Source organism: Gymnoscopelus braueri (assembly GCF_963280865.1).
Source record: "Gymnoscopelus braueri genome assembly, chromosome: 12".
In the NCBI taxonomy this organism is placed as follows: Eukaryota; Metazoa; Chordata; class Actinopteri; order Myctophiformes; family Myctophidae; genus Gymnoscopelus; species Gymnoscopelus braueri.
The window spans coordinates 18,491,188-18,513,425 of record NC_137614.1 but is presented as its reverse complement, the minus strand read 5'-3'; the positions used below and the strand labels follow the sequence as shown (position 1 = coordinate 18,513,425).

General features: G+C 41.1%; 1 protein-coding gene across 8 annotated transcripts in view; it reads right to left on the bottom strand.

Moving 5' to 3' along the window:
* Positions 1-917: 917 nt before the first annotated feature.
* The window catches only part of kazna (kazrin, periplakin interacting protein a), a 229,031-nt gene continuing 207,710 nt past the window's right edge, over positions 918-22,238 (bottom strand). For 5 of the 8 annotated variants that reach the window (XM_080443729.1, XM_080443725.1, XM_080443726.1 and 2 more), the window contains 10 exons: positions 20,955-21,144; positions 19,826-19,962; positions 18,703-18,826; positions 9,891-10,099; positions 8,025-8,143; positions 4,301-4,532; positions 3,563-3,664; positions 2,997-3,163; positions 2,252-2,393; positions 918-1,903 (listed from right to left, as the gene is read on the bottom strand). In XM_080443729.1, coding sequence (XP_080299855.1) covers positions 1,745-1,903; positions 2,252-2,393; positions 2,997-3,163; positions 3,563-3,664; positions 4,301-4,532; positions 8,025-8,143; positions 9,891-10,099; positions 18,703-18,826; positions 19,826-19,962; positions 20,955-21,144 — 1,581 coding nt within the window. In that variant the 3' untranslated portion in view covers positions 918-1,744. Of the gene's footprint in view, positions 1,904-2,251; positions 2,394-2,996; positions 3,164-3,562; positions 3,665-4,300; positions 4,533-8,024; positions 8,144-9,890; positions 10,100-12,462; positions 12,736-14,988; positions 18,827-19,825; positions 19,963-20,954; positions 21,145-22,238 lie in introns of those variants that run through there. The other 3 variants (XM_080443730.1, XR_013934138.1, XM_080443731.1) reach the window with 3 other exon arrangements.

Here is a 22,238-nt window from a genome sequence, read left to right as displayed (position 1 = left end):
TTTCCGGTCTGCCTCCAGTGTATTTTACAATACAATCAGAATTGCCTTGAAAGCTGTTTCCTGTAGCTGTCCAGACACAGTTATCAGCTATATCTCTCTGGGATGTGTGTCATGCATGATGAAGACCATTAACGAGAGCAGGACGTTTTACATGATTGTTGTGGAGTTGTAAACCTGGGCCAGAGTCGAAGTGACCCAGCTGAGAGCTGTACGATGATTGTTACTAGACATATTGTGAAATCATTGTGGTGTGGAGCAGCCACACAGTGTCGTAGTGATTCCCTTTGCCATGATTGTCTATTCTTGTACATACAGTACATGGTCCCCTGACTAACTGTGCTTTCTCCCCTCCTGTTGTGTTGTCAAGGGGGACAGCAGGGGGCCACAACTTTCCCACTCTCCACAAACCAATAACTGTGTCATCTGTGGGAAAGTATAAACAACTGGGATGACAAAGCAGAACTTGGATAACTTTGTGAAACAACACACAGTAGAGTAGTCATTCCCGTTGGCACATAAAAGCATTATGGTTATGAATATAAATATTTACACACACACACACACACACACACACACACACACACACACACACACACACACACACACACACACACACACACACCCCTATCTCACAAAGACAAGTGTGACAGGGCAAAAGTTGAGATGTCATCTTTATTTCACTCCGAGGATCACATTCTATTGCATATCTGCTTTCCCGCTCTCATCTTTTGTTTGTCTTTGAGCTTCTATGTAGGGAAGCACAACTTTTCTGTGATCTTTGATGGCATCATTTATGTATATTCAGACAATATTTGTCATATTTATGATACATTATCAAATGTTAGAAGAGGGTGCAAATTTTGTTTAGACACAACAGTGTTAAATGTGCAAGCTGAAAAATGACTATCAAACGTACACTAAATTATAAAAATTTTAGTTCAAGTTTTTTTTGTTTCCAACGTCCTCGACAAGGATCACAAGGCATCACATACAGCAGTTATTGAAAAAGTACTACATGAAACAAGACTGATATAAAATATTGTTTTGTTTATATTCTTTTGTCCTGTTAGTCGAAGCTGAATCATCAAAGTACCCTGTACATACAAGCAGTCTGTGCTAGTCTTTTACGTTTCCTCAGAGAAACATACTGATATTAAGAACCACTGAGTCACTTGCTGGTTTACAAAGACCCATCATAAAATAAAGAAAACTAAAAAAATACATTTACCTCGACCGTTCCTTCATCTCTTGAGTCTATCAGTAAAAATGGGTGTCCTTCAAATAGGTCAATTAAAAGGTAGACCTTTATTAATCTTGTGGGGGGAATTCAGTGTCAGCTTCACCCAGCTGATGGCTGCTCAGATGGTCATAATGAGCTCTTGAGAGGTTAGGGACTAAAAGTGTCTTACTTAGGGACACTTTTGACACATACCCTATACTGGGCGAGCTGGAGGGGCGATACAGTTACCTTCTGATGACCAGACAGCCTCCCTACCACCAAGCTACGGCTGCCCCACATACCATTTGCTCCCTGATGAATCGTACGTTTTTCTTAGACCAAAAACATTAAAATAAAAGAAATAATCCAAACCCTTTCCCATAAAAAGTGCATTCTGTCAGGCTTTTCAGCTTTAGAAAAATAAACATCCCTGTGTCCATGGGCATGGAAGTCAAATGTCCATGGTGTACAGTAGGTTTCCCTGCCATGAAGCTGATGTCAGAAGTTTGTCCCATTCTGATAACTTCACACATTAGTGACCTCAATACTGGTGTAGCCACGGATTGGACTTCCTTCTGAGCTGGGCGGGTCCTCCTCCCGAACCTCCCGGGGTAGGGAACTGTAGCTACCATGGCAACTCAAGTCCCGCCCACTTCGGCCTTTGGGGCTGAACCCTACAGGAGGCTAGTATGTGAAAGAGAAGTTACACTAATTTTTGACTCAAATACACACAAACACTCAGACTTAGAAGTCCGATCTCGCACTTGTTTCTCTGGATAAGCATCTGCTAAAAGTAAAATTGCAGCAAAGCATTAGGAACAAATTTTTTTTCTTAATTCAGCTTCATCTAGGAGGTCAAAATAATGATATAAAATGTAAATCATTCTTTTGACCTCCATGAAGCTGAATGCCCCAAGTATCCTGTTTTGTACTGTACATACAGTACACTCACCACCAGTGCATAATACCAGAACAAATCCTAAACACATTCTTTGGCTCTTTAAGGTTAGCAGTGCTATCATTGTTGCCCACCTTGACAGCCCTCCTTCTCAGAGAGGCTTCATCATCGGTGTGGCGGGCAGCAGAGCTGGGGGGTCTTCCCAAAGAGCTCTGGCGTAACAGTGTCGGTGGTGTGCCCGAACCTAGCCTTTCATAGTCCTGCTTGGCATTAGCCCTGTGGATGGGAGGGGGGACAATTGGGTTTCAGTATGGTATTTAGAACAAAACAAACACCATAGTAATGTCACATATATTGTAGAAAGTTGAAGAATAAAGTCAATAAATGGCTTGAGAAATGCATGTCTTATGTGCGAGGTGAAGTGTCTTGGGGTCCAATTATTTCACCCAGCAGGGTTCTCCATGAATATTTACACATACAAATAGCCTATTTATCCTGTACATATCCTGTGCTATACGTATTGTTGGCATTTTTGTCTGCAGAATGTAAATTAAGTTAAGTTTAAGTTACCAGTGAAGTCAGCTGTAGAGTCAAGGACATGGACATTGTATAGTTTTATCACTTTCCCATGACAGTATCACATGATCTACTCCCACTAATGGCTTGATATAACCATTGTAAAAATGGGCCCTTACAGGTCTCTCTCACTGTTAAATTGAGATTCATGTGTCTTTCCTTCAAGAACCAGACTCTCCTTTATCCTTGTCTCTCTAATTCAGTCTCTCTTTGTCTGTGACTCTAGTCTCTCAGTCTGTCTGGCTCTCTCTCTTTCTGTGACTGCCTATCTGTCTCTCTCTTGCCCCCTCTTTAACTTCTCACCTGGCAGGGCTAATCAGACTTTTCATCTCCTCGATGAGGTGCCGGCGAATCATGTGCTTGTTGTTGGGTATTCCCAGCGCTACTGCCATGGCGTCGGTGTTAAAAGAGGGGTCCAGAACCATGACAGCCCCATGAACACCACTGTTCTGGAGACCGTCGGCAAACTCCTGGACAGGTGGGGTGGAGGGACAAGACGTAATTACTCTCATACAGATTTAGAGATTATTCTTATTTGTGCTATAACAGAAACATAGAAACCAATGTTTGCTCCCTGGAAGAATATTCTTCTGATATAGCATCCGACAACTCGGATGCTGGGGTTTAAGTGTTTAATCACACTAAATAAATACTCCCGGTGTGTAAGGAAGGGTCTTTATTCTTACGTATGACTGGCTCACATGTCACACCTATATTTCCGCCTAGGTGTAGATCCTGAGAATAGCACAGTATAATATAGTGACATCAAGAATCTTCTGTACTGCCAGGTTGTCACACCTGCATCAGAAAGCTTGACGAGTGCTCAGAGCACAATGATGATGAGATGATGTTGTTGATGTTCTCCTCACCTTGAGGTCAATGTCCCTGATCCATCTGATGACCCGGTGAGAGGTCCACACCAGTGGGTCAACATGCTGGTGTTCACACTGCGTCCTGCGAGCCTGGAGAGCCTACAGGAAACATTGAAACACACACCAATGTTACATAGGCATGTGTGTACAGTACATGCGAGTCCTATAGTGCATACACAGTCACCCACCCACACACACAGGTTTTCCAGGTTCCAACAGTGGTTGACAGTAAGTATATTTACTTGAGTAGTGAGTACTGTACTTAAGTACTTTGCTGGGTGTTTTAATTGTGGTGTATATTTATGTATTGTCTTGTCTTGAATGTATGCATTGACCCGGGCAAAACGATTATCCCTTGTGGATAATAAAGGACATCTAATCTAAGTCCATTTTTGGAGTATTTGGGGTTTTTGCAAGCTCATGACTTTCACTCCGCTACATGTCTAGCAACCTTCTAGTACTTTTGGGCCCCAAACTTACAAAAATATATTATGAATGAGTCACTTAAACCCCATTTAAAATATAGTGTAAATAGCCGATCTACATTTTGTGACAGAAATCTTGTATGGGGGTCCCTGGCACAAAACGTTTTTCAGACGGGGGCCACAGCCAAATACAAATTAATTTGGCGGTCCTTCACATGAAAAGGTTTGAGAATCATTGCCCTAATAATGCATACAGTATCAAACTGGGGGGGTTCTTGAACAGAAAAAGGATTGACTTTAAAGCGTATACCTCCTTGTCGAAGCAGAGTGAGTGCAGCAGCTCGATGCCCAGCAGCAGGCTGGCCTGGTGGAACTTCTTGGAGACGTTGAGGTGACGCTCCAGGTCACGGCGGGTCAGTGAGTTCAGCATGCGTCCGTCCACCAGGTGCGTGTGGAAGGCCTGTGAGTACTGAGGCAGGCCCACGTCACTGAGCCAGGCCTTGGCCACCCAGTGGTGGTCCATGTCCGCTGCCTTGGACAGACTGCAGGTAGAGCAGACGGAATGATTTAACGTTTTATATCACACAATTACATTATCAGTGTTCATCAGTGGTGGAAAAAGTATTCAAATGTTTTACTTAATTAAGTAAAAGTATCAATACTGCAATGCAGAAACACTGTAGCCTATGCTGCTGCATTGTCTGTATTGTCTGAAGGAAGCCAAACTAAAATATGTTTTACACTTATGTACCTGTACAGAAGATGTAACGATAAAGTACAACCTTGAACCTTATAGCCTAAGTAAAAGTGCGGAATTCTAAATTTACTTGAGTAAAAGTACAAAAGTATTGGTATCAATATGTACTTCGGTACCAAAAGTAGAAAGTACTCATTATACGTCCCATTTTTCTAATGTATGAATTGTAAGTCTTTTGAAACATTTGTTGGAAACCCAACGATATTTAAAAGAACTTGAAATAAAGCAACTGATGACAAGTGTAACTTTAGAATAAGCTTCAATGAATGCATACATGATCATCAGTAGCCTGTTATAAAGGAACAGCTAATGTTGTGGAACAGTCCACTGTAGCCTATAAGCTGTTCAAACATGTTATTGATTGATCAGTTATATGATTATTTAGATGTTATATATTATAAATATTATATATAGATAATAATATAACACTCCACTGAAAAGTTAAGTTATATAAGTTCCCAGTTCTCGTTCAATAATGTATCTAATTTGACCCCAATGTACATATGCTATTACCACCTATGGCCAGAAGAGGGCACTCTCAGACCACCATGTTAATCTACTCTAAATTATTCAGTGGTTCTCAAAGTTTTTTTTCAAAATTGAGGCATGACATTTTCAGACTCAGTTACACAGATAAATATTGTGTAAATAGCAGATCGGCTATTATCAAATGTTTTGCCTCTTTCTCATAATATTTGGCAATTTGGCCAAAGTCAGTTGTGAATGCTGTGAGTGGTGTAAAGTAACTAAGTACATTTACTCAAGAAGTACTGAGTAAAAAGCAATGCGATGCATTGTGAGCTTGTAGATCTACTTTTTCAAAAGATGTTTAATACATTTGAAAACTTGTGAAATGTGACAGTCTGCATACAGTGCTTTCTACTCTTGATAGTACATTTTGATGCCAATACTATTGTACTTTTACTCAAGTAAATTTAGATTTCCGGACTTTTAACTTGTACAGTATTTCTACATAACATTATTGATACTATTACTCAAGTATAAAATTGAGTACTTTTTCCTACACCGACTGATCACTGTTACTGTATCAGGATTTTGTCTGATGATTTTTTTTTTAACAGATGAGGAAGCCCCGCCGTAAAGCAGGGCATCAAAAAATTAATTGATACTCATAATGGTCCTCCCCACGGAAATCTTTAGTAAAAGGCGAAAGATTTATACGATCTGAAGAGAACCAAGAGTGTACTACAGAACATAGTAACTGGAACCCAAGTAATGTATTGACATAGCACCTTTGGTCACGTTCTACAAGTTCTACAAAAAAAAAAAAAAACTTTTAACATGCACACTCTAGAGTGAGAGTAAGTAAAATAACACGTGGAATTCTACGTTTTAAATACTAAAACGAAACGCTACAGATATAATAATACGTTTAAATTAAATGAGTTTTTCACAAGCGCTTTGCATGATGGGAGAAAGCAAGTGGTTGTCTGAGCTTCATTATTGGCTGAACACGATCACGTGTCATTGGAGGGTAACGCCCTTTGTCCGGTGTTGCCATGTCCGCTTATTATAAGCGACTTTGGGCTGTTTCTGCTAAGTTGCTTGTAAATATTGGTAGTTGCGGGTTGCGTTTTTTTGTGCTTTTTGGGGGCATTTTCATGTCATGGACCCCCAAATTAATATGCATTATTTTTTCCACAGACCCCCCCCCCCCCATATTTTGTGCCAGGGACCCCCATACGATTTGTGTTGTTCTTTAATAGCCGTAGGCGTAGCCAAGTCGCTTCTATTGGGATTGTTTTCATAGACCTGGTTGCTTATTTCTCTTGCAAAATCTGGCAACGCTGTCAAAGGACGTTCGGGACGGGGACTCCCCGCGGTCCTAGACGGTTCCAGAAGGCCATTTTCCTTATGGAAGGAAATATAGCTTCTTCTCAAGCGGTCCCCAGCAAAATGAAGAACAGCTTATTTTACACTTCGGTTATTCGAAAATAGCTGATCTATATGCTATTTTTGAAACATTTTGAAAACACTTGAAACATTTTCAGAACACAAATCTTCTGTTATGGGGTATGGGGGTCTCACGCTGGCGGGATGGGGCCATATCAACTTGACATTCATTGTCAATAGAATCACTGCTTCACAAATAAGGCATAATATACAATGCCAGTTTAAGCTAAATTACCGTATCATTGCAATGTGCAATGTAGACTGTTTATCTTGCTGAAGGTAATCTTGATAGATGGCCAGTAATACAGCTTTTGATGCAGTATTAAGGTATTTTTATTTTCTTTATAATTTTTTTTTTAAGGTATATAAAAAAGGGTCATTTTATCGTCTACTCAGGCTTTAGTGACCCCCCCAGAACGTTTTTAAGTTGCTTGATTCATTATTTAGAAATTTGATATTAATTTTACAAACCCATTATAACTTCAAACTCCATTTTTAACATGTTAGATTGTTAGATTCATCAAAAACACCCGTCCTTGGTTCTGGTGACTCACCCTGCCCTCCTAATACGCGAGGGGGCCGTGTTTTTTCGATAATTTTTTTCATTTATTTTTAATATATTTTTTTTTATTAAAAAAATTAAATACAATAAAAAAATTAAATAAAATAAATGAAAAAGGTAATTGAAAAAACACGGCCCCCTCGCGTATACAATGACCAAAAGTTTTTTTGAAAGTGAAATATCCCTTTAAGTCCTTAAACTGTCACTTTGCTGTTATTAGGGGACCATCCCATAATCATGTGGGGAGTACGCTGGGGGTCCTGACCCACAGGTTGAGATTGAGAACCACTAATCTGCATGTATCCACAAGTTTCCTAGGACATTGTGATATACCTCTATGATTTGATCAGGTATCAGGGATCAAATCGACAGGAAGTGATGCCCACAATGCCCTAGTAAACTTGACAAAGGTGTAGAGCAGTGGTTCTCAACCTGTGGGCCGGGTCACACTGGTGGGCCGCAAGGGTATTGCAAGTGTCCCCCCAAATAATTGGTAATTTTTTTTTTTAATGATAATATAACATTAAATATTTAAAAACTGATACCAGTATACTACATTAGTTCCATTCATCCATGGTGGAACACAATCGATTGATTGATCATTAAAATAAACTGGCCACTTAAAATGGCAGCCTTTTGAGATTTTCAAGTGGGTCCTGATCCAGAAAAGGTTGAGAACCACTGGTGTAGAGGGAAATACTGTAGTGGACCTAGTATAGTTATAGTAGTAGTTGACCCCAGGCAACTATATACAAAGTGGTTTATGAGTGGTTTAAATAGAAATGTCTTTCCCTCCCTCACCCTCTGCCTTTCTCTGCATCTCTGTAGTCCTCGATGGCCAGGCGTAGTTTCCTTCTGTGCATGGAGCTGCTAACCCCTAAACCCACCTCCAGGTCCTCATCTGTCAGTCCCAGCAACACCTGCACAGTGACACCAACAAAAACAACAGTTCCAACCTTTTCAGTCAAGTGACACATTGTTTCACTGTGCTGACCCACAGGTACACACTAAATGATATGTGGCAGGGTTAATTAATGGCCTTACATGACAAAATTAGAAGAGGAGTGTGCAACATTTCTTTCCCTCTTTTAAAGGTGGTGTAAGTGTTCTTTTTTGGTTGAGGCTATACGTTTTTTTGTTGGAACGTTAAAGCGCTACATTCTGATAGTAGTCATTGCTATAGAGTGTTCAGTAACAAGGGTTTCCTCTCTCTCCAGCTCTTTATTAAATAGAAAATACATTTTCAGTTGGGACACCAATTTCATCCAATCAGGAGAGAACCCATTTATCAGCTTACATGTGTGTAAATAATATAAATATCGTACATCAATTCAGCAAAAGAGTAAAGGCACCTTGAACCTTTTCACTAAAAATTATTTGCACCAATACGCTCAACACCCCCGCTATGTTACAAACTCTCCCCTAGACCAAAAGGCTTTCGTAACAGTGTTTCAGTTCCAATTTTGTCTGCTAATGTTTTTGGGATTATCACTTCCGATTGCATTTGTTTATCCTGTATCCTTTATAAGTTTGCTTTATGACCTGAAAATGTTGTGTTTAGTAAAGAGCCACAGAGACAGGGAGACTGCTGTTAGTGATTTAAAAAAAATGAATAGAGTTTGCACACTGGTGAAGTTGCAAAAAGCTCCGCTTGGTATTTTATTGCTCGTCAACGTTTCGGCCTGTTCAGACCTTCATCAGGACATATATGTCCTGATGAAGGTCTGAACAGGCCGAGAGCTTTTTGCAACTTAACCAGTGTGCAGACTCTATTCTTTTTTTGTGATACTTTGTTTGTCTTGCACCTGGGCCACGGATGTGCGTGCACTACCTTTTTCATACGAGACAGCTGTTAGTGAACACACACTCTATAGCAATGATTGCGATTGGAATACAGAGATATTTATCACTTATTTTAACAAAACAAATCACTTAAAGAGGGTTCATTCCCAGTGATCAGCACCTCACCACAACTTTAGCATGCACTACATTTCCTGCTACATAATGAAATCAGCCCAGACAACCTCTGGCTGACGGTATGTCTAATTCTTCTCTATGTGGTGTCGTTTCTATACGGAACTGTGCAATAGCTATAAATGTAAACTTTTGCTGCCTCGTGATGTAGTCAAGTCAGCCTAAGCCACTGTTTCTCAAGGTTTGGTCTGGGGCCCAGCAGGGGTCCAAATGGAGCCTTAGGGTTATGTAAATTTAAGAGTGTAGAAATCTTTGGGACCCCAATCTACACTGTAAAAGTCTCAGTGTTAATTTACAGACAGTTACGGTCCACTTAGAGGAAGCTAAAAATAATGAAAACGCTGCAGTTCTCATTAATTTAAAAGGTGTTGCTATTTCCCCTCCATTATTTCCGGTATTTGACTGAACTTTATATTTGGTTTTATTACCGTTTTCAGTCGCTAGTTACTGGTTCCACTGAGTGAAGACCAACCCTCGCTCTCCTTCCACACAATACGATTAGACAATTGCCGGAAATCCAAGATGGTGGATCTGAATTTGTGAACAACAACATGCTTCAAAACGGATTTGTAGAAACCGCCACGTCCCCTGAGTCCATATTTTTTACGGTCTATGCTTGGACCCCCTGGAGGTCCCCGGACCAGACGTTGAGAACCAGTGACTCTCAGCCATGTTGGTTTTTGACGTCATTACCTTGCCACTCTTGACATTCTCAGAGCAGGTGCGAATGTACATGGGCATGGCCATGACAACCTCCAGCCAGGCCTGCACAGTTCCCGCCCTCCAGTGGGACATGGGCATAGTCCTAGCTAACTCCACCTGCTGGAGGCGGTCCAGTTGGTCCTCTGATCCGTCCGATAGGCTGAGACTGTGGCGGGTGGGGCTGGAGAGACTGTCTGAGTCTGGGTGGGTGGAGCAAGGGGAGGAGACACGTGTAAGGGAAGTTGTGTGGCGGAAGAGGCGGGCGGATTAGTACGTAACAAAACAAGAAAAGTGGTTTAGAACAGTGATTCTCAACCCTTTCTGCATCAGGACCCACTTGAAAATCTTGAAAGTGTTCGTGGCCCTCCCATCTGACCGCTTTACACGGCAGCCGAATGGCTGCCATGTTAAGTGATCAGATGGGTGGGCCGCGTGCATTTTCAGTTCATGTTTATTTGTGTTCCGGCTTGGATCAATGGTACTATTAAGTTCCTATTTGACGGTATAAAAATGAATTTTTCATTTTCAAAGTTGTTAGGAAACAATATATTATCATTAAAATATGTTTTGCCAATTAGTCGGTGGCCCACTTGCAATACCCTCACGGTCCACCAGTGGTCCCCGGCCCACAGGTTGAGAATCACTGGTTTAGAAAAAATATTATAGGCAAGTAAAATGAATTCAAAATGAAATAAAACCATCTAAAGTGATATAGCCCTTCCTGAGCTGCCTGGTCCCTCTGTTCCTCAATAATAGTGAAGCTATGTAATGACAAAACAAATGAACTACTAACTACTAACCCAAGCATGCTACAAAAACACTTGCCACTTCTTTCAAACACACTTCCCACTTACCGAATTGTGACATGCCCTCTGACTCCACCTGCTGGCTGTGTGTTTGTTCTTGGTTGCTTCCCTGTTCTGTTCTGTCTATTAGCAGGTAGGAGGAGGCAGGGATCGTGGCAGCGGTTCTCAAACCTTTTCATTTCAAGGACCCCCAAATTAATATGTAATTGGCCGCGGACCCCCATATGAAAATATTGTGTGCCAGGGACCCCCATACAAGACTTGTGTTGTTAAAATGTTTCAAAAAGATTGAATACTACAAGCCGGCTTGTAGATCGGCTATTTTCAAATAGCTGATGTATATAGGGTTACAGATTCTTTTTTTGTGGTTCAACAAATTTTGATGCTATGATAAATAATTTAGCTCGGGACCCCCTGGAATCCCCTAAACGACCCCCAGGGGTCCCCGAACCCCTCTTTGAGAACCACTGGCTTATGGGATTCACTTGGGCCCGGTGCATCCCATAGCTCACATAAGCTCAGTCATATCTCTCTCTCTCTTCCTCTCTCATCCAGCACTGCACGTCTCTTGTTTAGTTTACTGTTAGTTTGGTTCTGCATCCTACCAAACCCCTTCATCATATGTCATTGCATCCACTCACATTCACCACAGTGTTATTTCTTTTTCTTCTTATTTGTTAAATAATTTACTTGAGTTAGGTCAATTAAATTGCTGTCTGGTCATAACAAAAGTATTTTAAACAGACTGTTTGAGAACTCACATCTGTCTAAATGTGACTGTTTCATTCCATGTTATGTTTTGATCAATAGCGATGATGTAACCTGTATATTGTACCTCACTGTAACTTGGCTCAGTATTGCCTTAGAATTCAGTATTTAACTAATTCAATTTAACAAAGCTGTGTTGAATAGAATAGAATGACCTGCGCACCGTCTACACTTGCACAATAAAGACAACTTGTAATATAAAAGCAACGTTTCAGTCATGTACCTTCTGGCGAGATGCCTGAAGAAGAAACGTTGCATTTATAATAAAAGTTGTCTTTATTGTGCAAGTGTAGACGGTGTGCGGGTCATTCTATTTTATACTACACATCTGCTATTTCACCGACGCACCAGTCCCTAAGCTGAAAAGGCGTGCAAAAGCCTTTGTTTCAACAAAGCTGTGTTAAATTACTGTTGAGTCTGCCAATTCTCCAGACACAGGTAACCGTTTCCTCTACAGAAATGGTTTGACTGTTTTCACCGTCATGTCTGCCTTTCAACCAACTTGTTACCAGACAGTGACACAATTCATACATCTTATGTATGAATTGCGTCTTATCGCTGTTTTTATCTATTTATTTTTTATTGTTTTCATATTTCCACCAATTTAGTTATTTACAATTGCCTATCCCGTGCCTGCTTCCCACCTGCAAACACTAACAATTGTATTCATTGGAGTGTCTGGCCAAGCCGGAGGCCCTGCTGCTGGGAATCGAACAAGGCCTCTGTGGACTGTGGTGGTGGATGAACGTTTTACCTCTACGCGCATGTCGTTGCTTATTTAAGTATATTGGCTGCATCGCACACTCATAAACAAACAATACACTAAATCTTCTTTTGTACTACTAAACTGTTGCCAAACAATATACAAAGTCCCATCATTAGCTGAATTTTAATTGCTCCCGTTGAGCTCAATCGGTAGAGCACACTACCAAAAACAAACAAACGGTAGAATTGGGGAAGTGGCTCGGAGGGTGTCCAATTCCCACATGTTCAAAATATCTGAACGTAAGGCCCTTTGGATGAATGTGTAATGACATATGTTGGGTTAATTGCAGTGTGCATAAGAGCCTAGTGACAATCCCAAGGTAGGACCACAGAAACCAGGGTGTAATTGTCCTGACTGGCCAGGTAGTACCTTTGCTTTCTCTGTTCACTTATCTTGATGCAACAATAAAGATGTGACAATGAATGTTGAAACATAATGTCCACTATCTGCACTGAACAGTTGTTGGAAAAACTCCTCCGGGTCCTTTCTCTCTCAGCTAGGAGAAAACAAAAAGGTATTCATTCAGTCAACATGTTCAGTACTCCCATGCTGGTCCTGTAGATGTGATGTAGAAACCACAGAGACAAAGTTTAAGAGACTAATTAAGCTGTTCCTGAGATGAGACATGGCTTTGTTTTAGTTTTCTTCCTGTATACAAAAAACACAAATTTATGCAACATCACACAGGGAAAAATGTATAAAGAAAAAAAAAGAACGAAAAAAATGTAATGTACACACACACACACACACACACACACACACACACACACACACACACACACACACACACACACACACACACACACACACACACACACACACACACACACACACACACACACACACACACACACACACACACACACACACACCTGGGAATGATTTCATTCCCAGTTACAGGAATTCATACATCTACCACAATAAAACAGAAAACACATTTCCTTGTTCCAGTCCAGCCTAAACACATTTTCAGGTGTTTAATGGATTGTGTACTCTGCTTTTGTTAGTCACAAACTGTTTGTATGATTTTGAGACTTAACATTCAAATACTTCATTTGATGTTGTTTAATGGAGTACTTCATCTAGAGATGGATGTTCTTATGAGCCAAAGGTATTTCCCTAAGTGCTCCTTTGAGAGTTTTTCATACTGAGATTAATGACGATAGAGCTATTATTCCAGACCAAGCTCACAACATGTCGATCGGCTATTTTTACTATTTTAAAATGTCTTTCAAAGTATAAAAAAATGCCTAACACGTTTAGGCATATGGGGTAAGGCACGTAAGATAAGGCCCAGGGAGTCTTTTGGTAGCCTGGTAAACCCTCCCTCCGGAAATCTTTCCGGAGGGAGGGGCTTTACCAGGCTAGTCTTTTGGTAGTCCTGTGGGGGAAACTCTTCACACTGAGCTACGGCCGAGAGAGAGAGAGAGAGAGAGAGAGAGAGAGAGAGAGAGCTATGACAGGATTCTTGACAGCCTGACCACCTGTTCACCAGACAGACTGCGTTGAGAGGAGAAAGTGTCCCCCCAATATATTAATCTGTCTTACAGGATAATGTACAGTAGACCTTATCAGTCCCACAGAGAGAAAATAATATCTGTATGGGCGTTTTGCAGAAACCAAAAAGTGGAAGAGCCAATCAGCGTCAGAGCCCTGTGATTGACAGATGCCGATTGGCTCTCACTTTTTGTTTTCTGAAAAACGCCGACCCAGCACTTGGGGCCAGACCGGTCTGCAGAAGACACATCGTGACCTTGCTAAAATAATGGCCTAAGTCATTGTTTTCCTAAATCATTCTTAATCATTTCACCCAAAAAGTTTATAGCAATATATGACTATTGACATACAAATAATGCGTCTGTCAGTTATGTAATGTAAGAGGATTAAATGACTTTGGCCAATTTGTGTTTTGACTTAGGCAATTGTACACCTGACTTGGGCCAAATTATTAATTGAGTAAGTGACTTACTCCAGACTATTTTTTTTGCCTAAATCACATTTCCTTTGACTTAGGCAACATCAAATGGCCTAGGTCACACTCTTGAGATAGGCCATTATACTACTAGGGAACTTTTCAATAAGGATATAGGCAATTTTACCAGAGGTAGCCAGTGTCATGAAGAGCTGATTTAGGCAAAAATATAATTTTCCTAAAAAAATTACATAGGCCATTATTTTAGGAAGGTGATGACATGACAATGTGAATTCAAGCGACCCGGGATGGTTTACCAGGCTAGCTCATGGACACCTTGACACATAGCCAGGCTGGTAATCAAATCTGAGACCTTCTGTTTCCCAGGCAGCCTCTCTACCCATTCAGCTATGGCCACCTAAAAAATGTGAGGATTGCATTATTTTGGAAATGATATAATTGGCTGTTAGTACTTTAATATGGAGTGATTACAGTATAGCTATGCACACACTTCTTATTAAGAGTCGAGAACCTGCATCAGTAGCCTTACTCAAGGGACTAGGCGATCCGTCTGGTCATTTGTGCAATATACAACAAAATGTGTACTTAAGAAACAATAGCATATAACACAGACCCTTAGAGACCATTGAAATGGACATTGTATTCAAAAATCAATAATTCATTTGGTATTCAAAAACCGATAGTTGAACTTGAAGAAGGGCTAAACTCAGTGCTTTTCTGTGTTATCAGGATTTGTAATGAGTCTGCAAACACAGTTTGTGACCCAGCACGACCACAGTCAGCGGCATAACTTTTGAATAAAACTTTGAAGCAATGAACAGTAGCGGTACAGGGTTTAATCAATAACCTCCTGGGTCACATGACTGTGCAGAGAGTCCAAGGGAGAAGGGGTCAGACAGAGGGTTCAGTGACAGAGGTTAGAGGTCAGGTTCAGGCAGAAATGTTATTGACGCTGTGTCGACACATAGGATGAGCTCTGTCCCAAACCCAAAGACTTCCTTTCCTCTCTCTTCCCTGATCAATGATTCCAGTGCAATGGAAGTATAGCCAATATGATTTAACAGTGAATAACATGAGGTACAAAGCAAGAACAAGAGGAAAGGAATCTTTTTGAGAGCTTTTTGGGGGGGATGCAGTCCTCGGGGCTGTAGAGGAAGCTGCCACTCGTGTGTTATTGTGGGATTAGAACCACATCACAACAAACAGACCGACAGACACAAACAAACACATCAACATAGGGAAAGAGACGACGGCCAGATGGAAATTCAGTGTTATTTATTTTTTATTTTAAAATAATCTTTTTTCTTTTCTTTCTTCTTTTTTTTTTTTAGTTCTCTTGAACATAATTTTGTTGCCATGCCTTTAAAAGTTCTCTGCTACTATCCAGCTCTAAAACATCAGAGGATGGTCTCACACCAAAGCTCCTCCCTCGAGGCCTACATCTTTGTCTTTAAATAAAACTCTTTAATAATATTAATTCCATTTCTGTAATGTTTTATCATTTACAAAAAGTATTTTTTTTTGCCAGAAAAAAACTGTGATAATTGTGTTAATTTCATATGATATTTCTATCAGGAGAGGATTATAATGATTGAAAAGAAAGTGCATCAATAATGCATACAGGAGTTTATTTCTGCTAATGTTTAGCGATAATGACTGACAGAATTGAAGAGAAACCTGTCATTGCTGTTGTACATGTGTTCATAAGTTATTATCTTTCAGTTTCCGTTGCCAGTTAACTCTAAATCATACCTTAGCTTTTACTGTGTCCAGATATGGTAGAAAGTGCCACTGTTTAAAACATAATCCCTTCACTGCTTTGTCCTTCATCATGGTTAAACACAGTTCCAATGTTAGTAGAGTCTTCATACAGTTTCAGTCAGATAAGGTTGACAAATACTTGCCATTAGTTGGATATCAGAGAGAGAAGAGATTTCCTGGGGGGCAGTGCAGACTCCAGCCCCATCCATCAAAGAATAAAACATATTTATCTCAACTGCTGTGTTTTTTCTTCTTCTTTTTTCTTTTTTTTGCTTAGAGACACTATTAACCTTTGGCACTTAGTTAATTGTTTTTTTCAGTCATGGTCTGAACTGTGATTCAGATTTTCTTTTCTTTTTTTTGGCAAGACCATGGGGTCACGGGAGAGGTGTGCATTTGTTTCAGTTCGATTAGCCTGCTTAAATCTGGTTTTAACCCTCCTGGGCCCTACCTGGTTATAAATACTTCATTATCCAAGCTACGACCTTCCGCTGTTACACTGATGTCTATAAATTGAGGGTACCGCTTCCTAGTAAAAAAGGACCTGAAACCAGAGGCAGGGAAACGCCTTCGTAGAAACATCACTCTTTCTACAAATGAAAGGTTCTATTCCACTACACTACTGAATATACCCATAAGAAAATGGGAAGAAAAGAAAATCATTATCAAATTTTCATTATTCATTATCTCAGCTTATATAAAAGACCCAGTCAGCAGGAATGTGACCATTTCATCAACTGAGAGCTGGTTAAAGTTACAGTCACTTAAATGTTATCATCATTTTTTTTAAATGTATTGCTATAATTAATTTCTGAGAGTGAATGTCTCGTTTGCGAATGAGTTACTTCACACACTCTGCTTTTATACTAAGCTACTATACAGTATTTGCTACTGCATGTATAATGTGGCTCAGATGGGCAAGCATGAGTTCTTATACCCATGCCAGGATGGCATTCCAAATACACATGGTGACATCATGGCTTAAATGATGTTCAGAGAGTGTGTGATCATCACTGTGTTCTAGCACTTGTACATTTGAATTATAAACAATGCATTGCATTCAACAATTCAACAATGCACTATTTTAGAGTTGTGCATTGTTGTTGTTGTTGCTATTGTTGCTGGGTTTTTTTTTAAGCCATGACTACAAGCTGCTATAAGATCCAGCTGTAAGAGATGGGAAAACATATCTCTTGAAGAAGCGCAGTATCATATAGTTCAATTATACCGACATAATCCTAGCAATTAAACGCACATTAACAATGTAGAGCTGGTCTTCTCTTTCTAAACGGTTGACTTAGCCTTACTGACCTTTCACAAAATGTTTTTTGAAGTAATTTTAGACTGTTGCAGTCATCTATGTAAAGTTCAAATTCTTCACTCTCTACTTTCTTGTTGAACTTCATTACACATATTCTACAAAAGAATACGGTCAGGTCTGATCGGTGTTGATTTGAAATGCAAACATACAATAATTAAATATATTATACTGATCTCTACTTTTTTCCCCCTCTTTCTCCATTTTAAACTGCAGATCCATAGAAAAACGTTCATGTTTAACAGGCTAAAGGGATTTGGTCACCATGCATTTGGGTACCAGGGGGCTACATGCAAGCATATCAAACATGCTTGTTAACAGACGTAAGACACCGTTGGTTACTTTCTTGCAGTTCCTGTAGGGCTTCATGTTCCTCATGTTCTGGAACTTCCCAGAATAGAATAATTTTGTAGATAAGGTCTAAGCTTCAGTTAGCTACTGTATGGTGGTCTGATTTTAGAACAGCCATCATCTTACTGTAGTGCCTAAGTGCAGTTTCACAAGTTGTAAGAGGTGTTCTTGTAAAAGAGATCATGCTGTTTTTTCCTGCATTCTTCAAAGGTTCAACCAATTGGACGTGGATGTAGGGAGTCCGCACATTGCCGACAGGAAACTGTTCTCTCACCATGGCAGTGTGAGAGGAGATGGACCAAGCAGGACAATACATGACAAGGAGTTTTAAGTTAAACCAAACAAGGTGGTATGGGGGAGGTGAGGGGCAGGGCAAAACATGTCAAAAAATTATAACCAAAAGCATTCAGGACAAAGAGACATTTACAAGCACAAAGTGCACATCGAAGGTTATTTACAGGTACAGCAGTCCTTCAAGTTTCCAGTTCATTGAAAACAAAACAAAATAAGTAGTCCAAATATGAAGAACAATTAAAAGATTCATAAACACAGCCATTTTTTGTTTTTGTTTTAGTTTGAAGTGTCGTTGTTGTTGGGTTGTTGTTTTTTTGGGGGGGGGGTACGGTAGTTACAATAGAGCATATCCACATCTGAGCTGTGTTACACTGTCCACTCTATTTACAGTACTGTACAGTACATACATACAGGTGCAATTTGCTTGTAAGGTTTACACTTCAGCGAAGAAAGAGGCGCCTCAGGCTTCTGACATGGCCTCGGACCACGGACAATACACACATTCGCACGTGTGCACACACACACACACACACACACACACACACCCCCACACACACACACACACACACACACACACACACACTACTTGTGAGTACACATACATGTGTGCACACAAATGTTGAACCCATGCTTACCTTTAACACACGCACGCACGCACGCACGCACGCACGCACGCACGCACGCACGCACGCACGCACGCACGCCACTCAACAATTCTCTCTCTCTCTCTCTCTCTCTCTCTCTCAAACAGCTATGTTTTTACCAGTCAGCATCTTCTTCTATATAATAATCAGGGGTTGAAGTACCATCAAACAGGCCTGGTTCTAGGGACTTGCGCTGCTTGCCCCGAGCAAAGACACGTGACAATGATCCCAGACCCATCTTCTCTTTCTTCTTCTTACGCTTCGCCTCCTCCAGATCTTCTAGGGACTGGAGGAGGAGAGAGAGAGAGAGAGAGAGATCAGAGGGAAGAAGGAGATGAAAAGATGGACGAGAGACGAGAGCGATGCGCGAGCAGAGACGTCAGTAGGAGTTAAGAGAGCGAACAGACACAGAGAGAAAAAGAGAGAGAGGGGAAAGAATACATTCACAAAAGGAGAGAGTACATGTAAGTGGCGACTGAACCAGCTACACAGGCACATGCTTGATGTACTTGCGCGTGGTATCGCGCAACGAAAATAGCAGATCTACAAGCTCGTACTGCTCGCTCTGTTTTCGGTGCACGACACCGGCATACCAACAACGTATAAATCCAGCTTTACCCCCATTAACTCTTTCATCGCTATGGACGGGAATTCCCGTCCGATTCTGCAAAGGCCCACACTGCCAATGTTTCGTTTTTTTCACACAGAACCAGAGATAACACGATCCGAAGATTTACTGCTCCATTCACTTCCTGGTTAACTTATTGCTTAAAAATCTTCTATCTCGGCTCCTGTGTACTTTCTTTTTTTACTATGTATTTTTGGCCGAGACATTATTTTCAAAGGTGGACAACAAATGTCAACGAGGTTGCGATGACCTCGTTGACATTTGTGAAACCACACAGTGAAACCCTCCCTGATTAGCAACCATCAGGGGATCGATCATACTGGAGATAAATATTCTGTGACTACTTGAAAAGGTTATAAAACACAAAAATCGCTGGCAGTGGGTGAGTTTATTAATGTATATACTCTGGCAGTTAAAGAGTTAACCACTCTGCCAAACAAACCACCACAAGCCCTGACACCGGAGCAAATAGGCTGCAGACTGCATGGCACACATGCATTCTGCCAGAAGGATGGTCATCAGAGACAGACAGACAGACAGACAGACATACAGACAGACAGACAGACAGACAGGCAGGCATACAGCAGGGGGCTAGAACAGTAGGCTACTAGGAAGGAGGTGATTACTTGGGAGTGCGCGGTGGTGGGCAGCTCTTACATTGCAGAGAGAGTGGGTCCGGTGTCGCGGAGAGTTGATGTCACTGGGCGTCGACGACCGGTCGCCTTCCATGGCCGACGGGTCGGAGATGACGGAGGGCTGTCGTGAGTGGCATGGACTCACCCGCACAGCGGCCACTACAGGGCAGGGAGGGAAGAGGAGACACACACACACACAGTCATTTATTTCAATTTCAAACCAAAATTGTCCGTTTTTATTCAGTCAAGAAAGCCGAATGGCTGCCGTGTTAAAGGTTGGGTAAGGGAATAACAGGGGTCTCCTGTCTCTCCAGCTCTTTAGTAAACAGAAAATGCATTTTCAGGTCAGGATACCAATTTTATCCAATCAGGAGAGAGAACTAATACAGGATACAAGATGAAGTGCATTTGGAAGTAATGGCACAAAGGAATGAGCAGACACAAGTTTAACTGGAACACTATACATTTGAAGCTGATAAATGGGTACTCTCTCCTGACTGGCTGAAATTGGAATCCCACCTGAAAATATATTTTCTGTTTATTAAAGAGCTGGAGAGATGGGGAAACCCCTGTTACTGAACAAACACTTTATAGCAAATAGCAATGCTATCAGAATATAGTGCTTTAACCTTTTAACACAAAACCCCCCCAAAAAACGTTTTGTTTTAACCAAAAAATATCACTTACCTTACCTTTAAGTGGTAGAATGGGTGGGCTGCATGCATTTTCAATATTTAAATCGACCGTGTTTCCACGTTGGATCAATGGAACTAAGGTAGTAGACTTGAAGTTCTCATTTATTGGTATCACTTTTTAATATTAAATGCTATATTATCATTAAAATGATAGTGTTTTGCCAATTATTTGGGGGCCCACTTGCGATACCGTCGCAGGCCCACAGGTTGAGAATAACTGTGTTAACCCATTAAAACACGGGAACACATCTGTGTAACCACTTAAACCATTATTTCATACTTTGGCTATTCAAAAATAGCAGATATATTACAAGCTCATAGCTATGAGCTTATAGATCTGCTATTTTTGAAAAATCGTGAACATTTGTGCAAATCGTTTTTCAGAAAACTGTTATGATTTAGAAGACATTTTGTAGAATCGGAACCTCAGGTCTTAATGGATTAAGGTCCCCCTACCCTGTCTGTCCGTGGGGTGACTGCTGTGGACGTAGAGCGTCTGCTGACTCTGCCTGATGGCCGCCGTCAGAGGGAGGTCTGGATGCATCACCCACTCCTGGTTGTTGCCGTTGACCACGGGTTCCGCGGGCATGGCCAGAGAGTGGCGTTTGGGCACGTCCTTGGTTAAGGTGGCTAAAGACTGTTTGGCCTGGGGGAGGCGGGGGCAGACACACAAGACACAGAAACAATGAACATCCAGAGAGCGTGCAGGAATGATTAATAACAAACGAGGAAGGATCTACGGATTTGCGTTTTTTTTGTCTCTCCCACTTTCCGGGTATGACATAAGAGCAAAATAGTCAATTGCCTCTTTTTTTCCCTGCAAAAGAAATCTTTGTACTGTATTTCTGAATGTGAGTCTTGTATATTTTTTAGGGATTTTTTTGTTTTTACATTTACTAATTTTCTTTTGTCATAATGAGTGAATTTACGTATGGGAGTAAGCAACGTCTATTTTGTGTGTTAGTGTGTTTCTGTGTTTGTTGCACGTGTTTTCATGAGTCTCAAGGCGGGTGATTTAAATGTAGTTTCATAGCAGCGTCACGCACAAGAAACAGCAGATTTACGAGCTCCCAGCCTCTCGTGGATCGGCTAGTGTCAGTGCGCGACACTGGCGTGCAACTAAAGTATAACACCAGGCCTCATGTACTCATCAGTGTAGGTGGCTGTCAGCATGCTGTACAGGGATGTGCATACATGCTTTGTGAGCGTGGGGTGTGTGAGTTTTTCTCCTGGGCTTCTCATCTGTCTTATCGCTCATGAAATATGCAGTGGCATTCATGTTCACCTTTGGTTGTGTGAAATCTCCTCCTAACACTCCTCACGGAGAAGTAAAACCAAGAAAAAGAGGACAGAATAACTAGGAGAGGGATTTGCTTATGGAGGTTGGGAGGAACGGAGGAGAGAGAGAGAGAGAGAGAGAGAGAGAGAGAGAGAGAGAGAGAGAGAGAGAGAGAGAGAGAGAGAGGCACAGGAACAGATCGGAATAAGAAGTTGTTCCATAAGTACAACAAAAACATGTGCTGCTCCACTGAGCCTAGCCTCAAAACCACAAGTCATCTTCCGTTATCTTGGGAGGTATGTGTGTGTGTGTGTGCGCACATGAGAGAGGGCGCATGAGCAAGTGTCTGTGTGTGAGTGTGTGTGTGTGCGTGTGTGTGTGTGTGTGTGTAAGCATGTGTGATGAATATTTTGTGCCAACATTATTTCTGTGGCGTGTGTGTGTGTGTGTGTGTGTGTGTG